This window comes from Vicugna pacos, chromosome 13 (genome assembly GCF_048564905.1).
Source record: "Vicugna pacos chromosome 13, VicPac4, whole genome shotgun sequence".
NCBI classification, from domain to species: Eukaryota; Metazoa; Chordata; class Mammalia; order Artiodactyla; family Camelidae; genus Vicugna; species Vicugna pacos.
Genome location: NC_132999.1, coordinates 52680721 through 52693886, shown reverse-complemented (window position 1 = coordinate 52693886; position 13166 = coordinate 52680721). Strand labels below are relative to the sequence as shown.

The window sequence follows — 13166 nt, the reverse complement described above, 5'->3', positions numbered from 1 at the left end:
CACCTATAGCAGGTATACATTGCTGTGTAACTGACTATGGGAGGGAAGAGGTCCCACTCCAAGGCTTCCCAACCTTTCAGAGCACAGGGGTGACCTGGCCTATAGATGCAGATCTCAACTCCGTGAGTCTGGGGACCTCAGCTCTTGTATTTCTAATGAAGCTCTGACATGCTGCTAGTGCTCTGGGGCCACAGACAATATTCTGAGTAGTGTTGGTAGTTTGAGCTTACGCTGCGAGGGCAGGAGGAAGAAAACGGCTGGGCTCTGAGGGCCGATTCCTGGAGCAGCAGCTGCTCCCCCCCCCCCCAGCCCACCCCACGCCCACCTGCTGGGCAGTTAATAAAGGAGGCAGTACTGAGACTGGGCTATCAGCCACAGAGACTTATCACGTGCTGTTACTCTGCACCATTCCATGAGGGGAAAACATTCAAGTAATACATTTTAAAACTGTTATTAACAGCAAAGTGGGAAAAATATCTCAGATTCTTCCTGGGGAAAGGGAAGTAGCTGCATCAAGGATTAAGTGGATGTGTTACATCTTTAGCCTGAGAAAGACTAAGTTGCTTGGTGTGTTATTACTTTTATGTTCTGGCATTTTTTTTTTTTTTTGGAAAGGGTGTGGGTAGACTGAGATCTAAAGAATTAGGATTAGAAAAAAAAATTAATAAAAATAAAAATCAGGATTAGCTATTCATGATTCCCTATGCTGACCTCAAGGGGGGACCTTAGGATGGTTTGTGTGCAGCTCACTCTTCCAAGCAGACTCATTAAAAACACCCTGCGCCTCCTCAGGCGCACAGACTGAAGACACTGTAAACACAGAGAAACATAAGGAAGAAGTTGTAATTTTACCAAACAGCTAAAATTATTCTAATAAAAAGAGCTATTCAAAAGGGAGGCTGCCAAGGTTACTAGTCTTCAAATTGAACCCTGCCTCCTCCAACCAGTATTTGAGTTTAAATTTTCAGAAAAGGGACAGGGAGGGTTTGGGGTTGGGGGAACCAAGCATAAACCCAAGGCTAAAAAAAGTGTTAGCGAGAGAGATACCAGAGTCAGCATCTCGGCCACAAACATGTACATACAACATACAGCAAAAAACCCTCCAGTCTTCAAATCCATTTAAAAAACCCTCAATATTCTTAAGTATATTGCTATGGTTATGTGCTGCTTATCAATAATAATCCTGAGCTGGATAAGATGGCACTCCCAAACATATATGGTTTTTTTCCCCCCTTTTAAAATAGTGTGATCTAAAAGATCCTTTCTGGGCATTTCCAAAGAATGCTTTCAAAATAGAGAAGGGAGATCCAGGACATGGTGGACTTGCAGGGCGGAAGGAATAAATTTTATATAAAAGCCTTATGTTACCCAAATGTACTTCAAGCCATTTTGCTCTTCTGATAAGGTGATCAGATTTCTCAAAAGTGCAGGGTGTATTTGAGTAACAGCAGAACTGGAGAAGGGTGCTATCGCATGTAATAAACATTCATCATTCTTTCTGAAATGCATGAAAATAAAAAGCTTTTGGAGACACAAAAAATGAGACACAGTCCCTTGGCTCATTGCAGGAGATATGCAGGTGCACCCCTCCTTTACTCAACACTAAGAGACCACTGGGCAGCATGTGAGGCGGATGCACTGGAGCCGACACGGAGAGGACTCTAATCTGAAGACACTTTTCCACAATTATGGCAAGTTCTTCACTTTCATGCTTTATTGAAAGTAAAATATGAATCAAAGACAGGTAGTGGTAGGTAAGCAGGTTATGTCTCTAAAGAATCACTTTTAGTTCAGAGGAGAATGTCGTCCTGTCTACTGGGATACAAATCCTTTATGGACCAATGCTTCTGGTATGAAACTCGGGCAAGGAAATATAACAGAACTTTATTCCCTCCCATGACTATAAATCTCATATGTAAACATGATTTACTGATACTGCTACTAAAACTTTCAGTCTTTACTTGCCCCCTTCCCTCCCACCACCCCCGTTAAATATAAAATTTGAAACATTTCCTTCAAGTCTGATATCCTTCAGTGCAATCTGCTTTATTTGACATAAGGCATTTTGGGACAGTCACTTTTGAATGGTTTTCTGCCTTTTGGAAGAGTCATGTAATAGCTTAATTCTTAAATCCACCTTTGCTTTAATGCCCTAACATGTCAAACTCCTCTTCCCTTCTGGTCATTTCTTAGCAGTCAGCAAGTGTTCAAAATATTAATGTCCAAGCAGCCCAGTACCTGGGAAAAGAAACACATGTGGAGGCACAGTTGTGAACTACAAGTTAAGAGTTCATGAATTCCATTTGCCAAGAATGCATCACCAACAGGAAATATCCAACCTAATAAACGAGCACAGCAGCCCCTTAACGTGGAAGGATAAGAGGAAGCATCAGCAGACGCCAGGCTTTCAGTGAAAGGACGTTTCTGCTCGAAAGCCATGCGGTTCCTACGCGTTACCTCCACACAAGTTAACCAGATTTTATTCATGCTTTCATTTGATGGCCATTTCTCATAATTTTTTTTCTTTCCTTCCTTTTGTTCTAACCACACCAGGAGTTTCTTTATAGTGGGAATGTGTAGACAAGTAAGCCACACTGACAGGGAGGCTTTATTTAGGCCAGTGTCTTGGCTCATTTGTTCGCTTTAGCACTGAACCCCTAGTATTTGATTCAAACTTATTCTTTGGCAAAATCACAATGTGCCGTGGACTTCTGGACTAGGCCACAAAGAATCAAAATGGCAACAGTTAAATCTGTAAATATCAAAGGTCTGGATTCGATTGTGTGCACAACTATAGTGGCCAAGATGTAGTATGAGGCACTGCCGTTTATTCATCCTAAGTGATAATCCAAGAAATGCTGTAACTCTAAAGAGATGAACGAGAAGCTTTCTGCAGAACCTGATATAATTTAGCAAATTCTTCTCCCTGAATTCTTATCAGTTACACACAAATTGTTTTGCTCTGAGATGGGACTGACAGGAGGAACTGGAAAAAAATTAAGTATAAAAATCAAAATGCCACTGGCCAAATCCCCAACTTTCCCCCAAAATGAGCAAAAAAAAGCAGACTGGGCATCTGGCAGTAGATGTCTAACAAACTGGCCCTATCTGAGGCCTGAACGCTGAAACAGATAATGAAGAAGCTTGAATGAAAAATGCATTTAACCAAAATTAATTTCAGTCACGAGACTCAGATTGAATTAAATTTTTAAACTGAATTATAGGCTTCACTTTAATAGAAAATTACAATGTGACTCTGACATTCATGAACAAAACATGACAAATGTAACTTACCTTTAAATCCTTCTTCTGGCATACACACTGGAGGGGGGGAAAAAAAGAATTCCAAATTGAAAAGATTGTCACTACAGAGAGAAATAAGTTCACTTCAATGCCTGAAGACGAAAAGTTCAAAGTAACTTTTAATTCCCTTATTCACCTATAACGATTACTTTTGAAGTTACAGATAATAACCGGATGACAATCTTTCTCTGTTTTTATTTTTATCAAAGCAACACATATGCATCATCTAAGAAGTCAGATACTGGGAGAACAAAGGTCATAACTAGAGCCAACATTCCACATGATTCCAAGGGGGGCCTGGAGAAAACCTTGCAGCAGACCCCCTCTCCCCCATCCTCCTTTCATTCCCATTTTCTACACGGAACCACTTTCCACCCTTGCAGCCAGTTCTTCTGGTATTTAAACTCTTTATTTCTAAATAACATATTTATATTGCTAATTCATAATTTTAGATAATATCTAATAACTTCCTCCCTGAAAGATAAAAATTTAGTTCTTCTACCACCTCTTATATACACCTGCCCCCCAAGCCCATCCTCCTGACAGTGACTTTTTTTGTTGTTTTAAAGCCAATCTCCAATGTTTACCTTTTTAAACTCCATTACTACTGCTTAGTGTTTAAACCCTTGGTTATGGTTCTTGTCTGGTATGACTGTGTCTTTCTGGGGTTGGTAACTGCTGCATTATTTATGTGTTTCATTTTTCTCTGTACCATCTCCAATTCCTCTGTAAACTCTTAAAAGACCTGTGAACCTCGAGACAGTCATCTATCACTTCGACTCTTCCCTGGGGACATCCTTTGCCAAAGCCTGCATTCCACCGCTCCAATCTGGATGGGCTGAGTTCACTGCCTGCTGCAGAGCTTCTGTCCTGGAATTTTCTTTCACCATCTTCTAAGGATCTACTCCTATGACGGATCCCTGTTTTCTGGTTCCACTGTTGACTTCTTTATGGATTTACTCTCATGTTTAACAAGAGCAGACCCTCCCAGAGTATGCTGGCACATGGTGCATGACGGAAATTTTCTGAGGTCTTACATGTGTCCAAGGAGCCATCAAGTGTGTGAGTAGCGCACAGTCTGTTGTGTTACACAGTTCTAACTTGGAACTCACTTTTCCTCAGAATCATGGAGGCATTGCTACATTAGTTTGTTTTTCTGACTGTTTTTTTCCGTTCTCCAAATGTTCCCTAAATACAGACCCAAATTTGTCTGCTCTTTCCATATTACTTATAATTAATTTGTAAGCTTTTTTATGCTCCCTGTGTGTCTATTTCCTCTGGGTTCCTTTTTCCAGTTAGGATGCCAGTGGTGACGGCATTAAGTTAGGTAGAAATAAAAAGTCAGCCTGACATCTTTTAGTTCCATGCTCTTTGCTGAACTGTCTGGTGCTCTCTGGCTGAGCATTTCTGCCTGTCTAAGTGTGAGGTACTAAAAAGATGCCTGACAATTCTGTCTGGTGGGCAGTGGTGGGCTTCACTGAAGGGCACTGGGAAATGAACCACTTAAAAACAAAATACACACACACACACACACACACACACATATTTGTAAGTTAGTTTCTTGAACTGCCCCAGTTTCCCCAGAGGAAAATCTCTTCCTTTCGGTGTGGGAGGTAAGAGATGCGCTACTGATAACTGAACAAAGGGTTGGGGGGTGATCTCCCTATTTGGTGCATAACAGGCCTCATTCTCATCTTTCTAGTTTAATTTCTTCAAAGAGCTGAAACACATACTCTAATTTTAGCCTATCGGAGGTGCAGGTTGAGAAGAGGCAGTGACATGGATGTAAAGGGAGAGGCTGTGAAGATCTGCGGGGTGGTAAGCTAACTCCTTATACAGTTTCCAACCTTTCTTTAGGTTTATCCCTTTCAGAGGCACCTGGGGCCTCCAATTCCCGTGTACCTGTCTAAGGCTCTGTGATTTCAATTAGCCTTGTTTCTTGTTTACTTCTTCCATCAGCAGCCATACATTTATTTCAATTTCCTTGGGTAAACTAAATAATGACTGTTCTCTCTGCTTTCCACTTTCTAAATTATCAGAGATATTCTCTCTATGATCTCCTAAGATCAATAATGATCTTGGATCTAAGACTCTATCTACCTTAACAATATATGGAAGCTTTTTTCAAGGTTATAAGTAAAAATACTGTAGTCTATATAATAACTATAATCCCACCTTCTTTGAACAAGTTAATCAACAATATCCTGAAACAAATTGGTCTTTACCTTGCATGACATCATCCATTGCAGCATAATCTGCAATTGGTTCATCAGCCTAGAAAACAAATGAAGACAATTCAAAACCACAAGGGAGTGGGAGCCAGGAGGAGGAGCACGTCCCATCCTCCTCACACTGAAGGGTGGCCCAGGAGTAGAGCAGTGTGTTGCTCCAAGACACAAATACAAACACTGTCCGGCAGAAAAAAGGGTTCAAGCCACAGCCAGCGATGTCCAAGATTAACAAAGGATGATGCCCCATCAATGAAGGGTCTAGATTCATCACCCTCAAAACCACACATTGGATGTGGCATTGTTTTCCTTCTCCTCAAACACCTTAAGATGCAGAAATGTTCAGATACCCCGAGGTTACTAAATGTCAGTTAACTGACGTGCGTTAAGATGCCAGTGGCGACAGCATTAAGTTAGGTAGAAATAAAAGTCAGAATGGTCCTCTAAAAATGCCAATTAAGTTAAAAATATATTCTCATTCCTTCGCAACCACCAAGAACAAAATACCCGTGTCCTTTTTAGGGCAGAAGCCAGTGCAGAGTCCAAGCTGGTGGTGGGATTAGTTGCAAGAGTAAAGAGGCCAATGACCAGCGTGCACTCTAGCTGCCCATCGGATTGGAAGTACAAACCATTTAATAATGCAGGCTGTTTCTAGGATTTTAGACAGGGTCCTAAAGATTCAGCAAAGCAAGTAAGTTTTCAAAATAATTCCACAGAACGTACAGTTCCAAGAAAAGCAAACAGAGGGTAGGGGAAGGTAGCAGAACAAGGTGGGTGTGTGTGCATGCAGGGGTAGATGTGGGTCCGCATCATCATTTCTGGGGCCTAACTTTGACCAGAATCAAAGCTCTATGGTATGAAGAACATATTTCACAATTCAAAACCCTGACAAATATCCTACCACATGATGCAATGGTAAGCCTTCTAGCCACCAAAAAACAAAGAGGCAAAGGAAAGTTAATGGAATCAAAACCTTAGGGAGGGTAGGATACAGCTAATGAGGCTGGTTCAATGATTGTTTTCCTGTGACAAAGTCTCAGAAGCCCCTACTTTCTAAAATACACCTTCCCACTGCTCCTAAATCCATTCCACCCAAAGCCAGTTTCCATACCCTGGAAATGAATCCCATAAGGCAACCAACGAGTGTTGTATCTGTTTGCTTCCTAGCTTGACTAGCTGGTACTTTTGAGCTGAGAGGAAAGGCAGGGATGCTTTAATAGTAGAAGTATGATTAAGCAATTTGTTGATCCAGAAGTTAGGGATGGGACCTGGATCTATTATTTTAAACAAGAATTATGAAAACCACACATGACCCAATGAGGTCATGACCCCGTCTAAGTCTCCTGTGGCTCAGCCAGAGATGAAGAATCCAGAGGCCAGTGGCTTATTACCACAGCCTGCTGAGGACCCGAGGCAGTTTAACCACCACTGCATGTTTGGGTGTGTGTCATTAAAACTCTCTAGAATCCCTCAGGTAAAGAGCGGTTACCTACCTTTAACAAAATGACAGATTCAGGAATGACACCAAGGGTGCCAAGGGTGGCACAGTCATCACTTAAAATCTTTCCATCGATTGACAGATTCTGGTCAAAAGGAGCAACTGAAAACGCATGCATGATCTGTGCCAATATAAAAGAAACAAAGTCTGAATAAAGCCAAATACTGGGACTCTATTTGAATAAATAATGCATAGACTCCAATAAAGAAAAAAAGAGAATTCAGAATACAAAAGATATCACTGTTTGCAGTCAGCCCACTTGCTACATTCCTATTGAGACTATAATCCCAATATATCTGGGAACAGCCTTAGGAGATCTGGCAGAGAATAAGGCAACAATTACACCCGCAGGTCCCTTTGTTCAGCACAATACAACCTCTCCATGGGTGGGGGTATGGAGAAATCAAAGGGGCAGAAGGTGGGACTGGGTTGACAGCTCCTTTGGTTATAAGGCTTGGGCGAGGCCATCACTCTCGCTCCAACTAGCCCAGGCTCCACATTCGTTTAATATCAAGTCAATCCCAAATTCTTTCATAAAACCATCTTTAAATTAACCAGCAGGCTATCTGGACTCTTATTTTGATTCCCTTAGCAAACAGCCTGGACTACGTAATTCAGCCCTTGGGACTCTCCTATATTCTTAGAATAAGTCTTGCCTCTAGGAACAAAAATATTAAATTCTTAAGGGTAGGGAACACATATGCCACCCCAGTTCTAGCCAAGTGTTAAAAATTAAATACATTCAAAAAGACTACAATGGATAATACCTAAACTTTTTTCTCAAATTAAGAAAATTTTTTACTCTTTCTCATGTCCATGTTGAAATTACCACCGGGGGACAAGGAGTTGGACTCAGAGAGCCACGCACAGGTATGTTCAATGATATGTACTGATTCTTCACTTGGAGGGTGAGTTCAAGAGTATTCATTTTATTATGCTTCATAATTACATACTCACTGGATATATTCTATTGCATGTATCTTTCATTACCCAATATCCATGATGTTATTTGGGAACCGTCCTATGTTTTTATGCACTCTATTCCTCTACTCTGGAAAGACAAAACAAGCAGCCCTCAACCAATGTGTGTATGTAATAGGGCCCAAGAGCTTTCCAAGCTGGGAAGACCGTGACCAGAAGAGTGATTTGAATTAACAGCACACAGATAAGTAAGAACAAGGATAACAACACAGACTTCCTCCCCAACTATTAGGTCAGAATCGTAACTGAACTTCTCAGGACATCAGCCCCTGCGAAGCAAGCAGAGGTCGATTAAACAGGGATCTGCGGCTGAAGTGTGCTGACGTCATCAATGATCTGCCTATGAAACAATAAGCCTGTTTCTGCTGAGTGAGGAGTACGTACGGGACAGTTCTGCCAAAGCCAACCCAGCACATGGGCATCGGGCAGAGGCAACCAGCCCCAGGTTACTGAATGAGACCGACGAAGCAGTTACAGTAGAGGTGTCTGACACCAACTTAAAGTGGGCGATGCCATGGCTGCTGGGCTGTAGGAAACACTTGTTCTCAAGCCTAAATGTGATGTATATGGTCTCTGCGCCTCCCTATGAGACTGAACTGACGGTAAATACCTCAAGACTGGAGTACCATCACTGAAGGGCTGATGCTCACACTTTATATTTTGAGCACACAGACAAGGACATTTAAAATTCACTCAACAACTAATGAAGATTTACTCACCACGTGTTAAATACTGTGCTAGATATTGGAAATATAAAAGTGAGTATCCCACCCAGGAAGGGGCCGTAAGGGTGAGGACAAAACTAAGCAGTGAAGATGGTGGCAGAAGGTACATATGGGATGTAGCGGAGCACAAAGGAAGGAATGGTCAGCTGTACAACTGGAGGCCAAGACAGGGTTTGGAGAGGAGATGCAGTGAAAGATGAACAAGTGCCTACTGGTAAGGGAAAAAACGCTATTTCAGAACGAGAGAACAGTCTGATCAAAGGCATGGAGGCCTGTGGTACGGTAATTCATAAATCGTAAGTGCTAGGAGAATGCTGGAGTAGAATTAACATTCTATAGTTCTGTTTAACAAGTGAGTGCAGCACCATTGATCCACAGAGCATAAGGAAATCAATGAAAGGGGGAGGGTATAGTCTAGTGGTAGAGTGTGTGCCTAAAATACACAAGGTCCTGGGTTCAATCCCCAGCACCTCCAAGAAAAAAAAAAAATAAATAAAAACCTAATTACCCCCCTCCAAAAGATTTAAAATAAAATGAAGCATTATAAAAAACAGGATACAAAAAATAAAAAAAAAAAAATCAATGAAAACCCTGTTTCTACAGATGAGCAGCTCTATGCTCCTGTAGGCCATGTATGTGGCAGAAATAGGGAAATGCAATAAGGAAATAAGGAAATGAAATGAAATAAGGAAAATGTCCTCCTTTCTAAGGCAAGCAATACTACCTATTCAGAATCTAGCTTTGGGAAAATGAAATAATACAATTAAAACACTTAGCATCTTCTGCAAGAGGAGATGGATAAACTGTACTTCATTTACTTTATGGTCTCATAGGTGGATGAATTAACACTTCACCAATTAATGTTTTAAACAACTATAAAACGGTTATATGTAGAATAAAACATTAGTTTTCCAAAGGTTTCCCCTAGAGGAAAGGCTCCGTTAAACATGAAAGAGATACTTTATGTAAAGAGTCACCCACCTGAGGATCACATGCATGCTCAGAACACACCGTAGCAGTGCCCAGGCTGCTGGGCTAAAAGGTCCCGTCTAGTAGGAGCTTCAAAGCTACCACCACGGTGCAGTGAAGAGAAATTACATTTCACTGCCCTTTCTTTTGACTGCCTGGATCATGGTGATCCCTGAAGCAAGGGTGGGAGATGAGAGGAAGCCCACTGCAAAGAAGCCGTGCAAGAATAGCACACCTGGGGGTTTTCTTGTGAACAGCTGTTGCCTTCTAATAACTCATTTGTGCAGGTAACATGCTTCTAGATAGAGGTTATTTTGGCTGACTTTTGATTTATTCTTCAAAAACAGCGGTCCACAATAAAAGCAGCTACAGGCTTTGAAAATGTCTTTATCCACAGGGACTCTCTTTGTAATTTAACGGTTTTGAATGTTCGAGGTTTACCACTGACAGACAGAAAGCCAGCGATAGAAACAAGCTTTCTCAGGTGTAAAAAGCTACAATAATGGAGTAAAGATATTACACCAACACGTTTATTTTCAGAGCCGTGGGTTCAAACAAGGGAAATACCGTTCCCAGGAAAATCTGGAACATATAACACACTCAAAGGAAGCCTGTACTTTTGCCTCAATTACAATGATAAATATCAGCAAAAAGAAAACAATGCAGATCCAGTAAACTACGCCACATGAAAGTAGCAAAGAGGGAAATTTGGTCAACTTTTGGGATCTGTATCAGTGACTAAAACAGATAAAGGGCCAGATTTTTTTCATGGACATCTTGAATTTATCAGTCTCTTTTTCCTGGCTTTTGAGACATACCATTGGCATACTCATTTATAGTACTTCAGTATTACTACCAAGAAACAATATCGTGAAGTATTTTCACAATGCCTACATTGCACCTACTGGGTTGATGTGCAAAGAGCAGTATCAGCTCTTAGGGGAGGGGGAATGTAGAGAGAATGATCTAAAATGAACCTTTGAAGGGAGGGGATAACTCAGTGATACAGTGCCTGCTTAGCATGCACAAGGTCCTGGGTTCAATCCCCAATACTTCCACTTTAAAAATAAGTAAATAAATAAACCTAATTATCTCTACCCCTTAAAAAAAAAAAAGGAATTCTTAAAATGACCCTTTGAAAAGAAACTCCTTGATGTGCAACAGATTAAATGGATCTCAGTATTTCTCATTATTATTGGAAAGCTACTCAGAACCTGCACAGAAAGATTCTTGGCTAATTTTGAAAATTTTAAGTCTTTCTAAAGAAAGAAATTTAGGGACCCTGCAGGCATTATTCTAAAATCAAAAATGACCTCTCTCAGCGGGAGGGTATAGCTCAGTGGTAGAGTATGTACTTAGCATACACAAGGTCCTAGGTTCAATCCCCAGTACCTCCACATATACCTCAGTGTTCTTAGCAGCCATTATATACAATAGCCAAGACATGGAACCAACCTAAATGTCCATCAATAGATGACTGGATAAAGAAGCTGTGGCATATTTATACAATGGATAAAAGAATAAAATAATGCCATTTGCAGCAACACGGATGGACCTACAGATCATCATCCTAAGTTAGCCAGAAAGAAAGAAAAATACCATATGAGATCACTCATATGTGAAATCTTAAAAAAAAAAAGGGGGGGGGGACACTCTGAACTCATCTACGAAACAGAAAAACTCATAGGCTTAGTAAACAATCTTATGGTTACTGGGGAAAGGGGTTGGGAGTTTGAGATTTATAAATGTTAGCAACTATATATAAAAATAGACTTTAAGAAAGTTCCTTTTGTATAGCACGGGGAACTATGTTCAATATCTTGCAATAACCTTTAATGGAAAAAATACAAAAATGATTATATGTATGTATATGCATGACTGAAACATTGTGCTGTACACCAGACACTGACACACTGTAATTGACTGTACTTCAACAGAACAAACAAATAATAAAAATTTCAAAGCCCTAATTACTCCCCCACAAAAAAGACCTCTCTCAGTGGCCCAACACTATTGAGCAGATAGCGGTTTAAAGGCTCAGCCCTGATAGAAAACACAGATACATATAGAAACATAGGCAGAAAGCAGGAACTTGCAAAGGTCCTCCACGTACAGAGCATACTTAAGCAAATGTTGTATTTTCCTCACCTGAATTTTCAATTCTTTTAATGTCTGATTAGCAGAAACAAGAAGTGCTTTTTCACCACGAACTTTTCTATGCCGCATACTCCGTCGAATAACTTGCTTTTGATAGGCTATATAATTTTGATGGGATATCTTTTGCCGCTTTGTTCCTCCATTGCTCTACAATAAAGATCCGGGAAAAAAAGGAAGAACTGAAATTATCGATACTGTGACCCTGCTCATAAAGTTCATCAGACAGGCAAAAGCAGCTTACCTATCAGTCCCTTAAGCATTTGAGATTCAGTGTCAACAATGAATTGGGCAGGGGTGGAGGGGGTACAACTCACTGACAGAGCGCATACCCAGCATGCACAAGGTCCTGGGTTCAATTCCCAGTGCCTTGGTTAAGGGGAAGGAAAGAAAAGATAGAAAGAAAAAAAGAAAACCTCAAAATATAATAAAACGATTTTTTTTAAAGATTAAAAAAAAATAAGCAACAACGACGACTAGGAACTCAAAGTAGGTTCCTAGTTAGCTCACAAGAAATTTTTAAAAAGAATAAATGAAATACACTTCTAACTGCATGTCAGCTCTAGGATTTAAAAATGTGTGTAGTATAAAAAGGACATTTAAAAGCAAAATGATAAGTTTGACCTCAAATCAGAAAAACACGTTCTGATAAACTGAAAATTTTTAATATTACTCAATTTTATTCATTAAAAAACCCTGAATCCTAATTTGTTTGTATGAAATATTTTCTCCTTTTTTGTAAAGGACACAGAAACTATAAACTTCTGAGAGCTTTAAAATGACAGATAGTACCTTAATCAAGACACCAAATTTAGTTTAACTAAAAACAGGACAGGACATTGTGCCTCTTGACACCATCACAAAATACATAGTTTTGCCTATGAAATACTCTTGCAAAAAATATTTGTTAGACTGAATCTCAAACATTTAGACCCAAGTTCCAATTTACAGAAAATACAGGGAAAGGAAATAATTTAAAACCAGTGACATAAAGAGGCAATCAGGTGACTCCAAAATGCGGGATAATCTACAAGAAAGCAAGAAAAGGCTGGGAGGCAGGATCGAGATGATTACAGTGTAAAGCGGTACAAAACAGTGCACATCTTGATTGTATGCTGGGTGGAGGGGTTAAAATTTGTTTAAGACATATTTGGGATAGCTGCAGAGATCTCAGTATGGGTAACAGGATACTGTCCTTGCTGGTATGCTGGTTTAAGAATTTAGAGGTAAAATGTCACGATGGACACAATTTAACTAAAGACGGTTCAGCAAAAAGTACAGGCATACATATGGGTACATAATAATACA

General features: G+C 40.2%; 1 protein-coding gene across 4 annotated transcripts in view; it reads right to left on the bottom strand.

Moving 5' to 3' along the window:
• Positions 1 to 2025: 2025 nt before the first annotated feature.
• The window catches only part of USP48 (ubiquitin specific peptidase 48), a 73651-nt gene continuing 62510 nt past the window's right edge, over positions 2026 to 13166 (bottom strand). For all 4 annotated transcript variants that reach the window (XM_015239532.3, XM_006196737.3, XM_015239523.3 and 1 more), the window contains exons 23-27: positions 11853 to 12008; positions 7025 to 7150; positions 5529 to 5577; positions 3295 to 3321; positions 2026 to 2238 (exon numbers count right to left, since the gene is read on the bottom strand). In XM_015239532.3, coding sequence (XP_015095018.1) covers positions 2216 to 2238; positions 3295 to 3321; positions 5529 to 5577; positions 7025 to 7150; positions 11853 to 12008 — 381 coding nt within the window. In that variant the 3' untranslated portion in view covers positions 2026 to 2215. The remainder of the gene's footprint in view (positions 2239 to 3294; positions 3322 to 5528; positions 5578 to 7024; positions 7151 to 11852; positions 12009 to 13166) is intronic.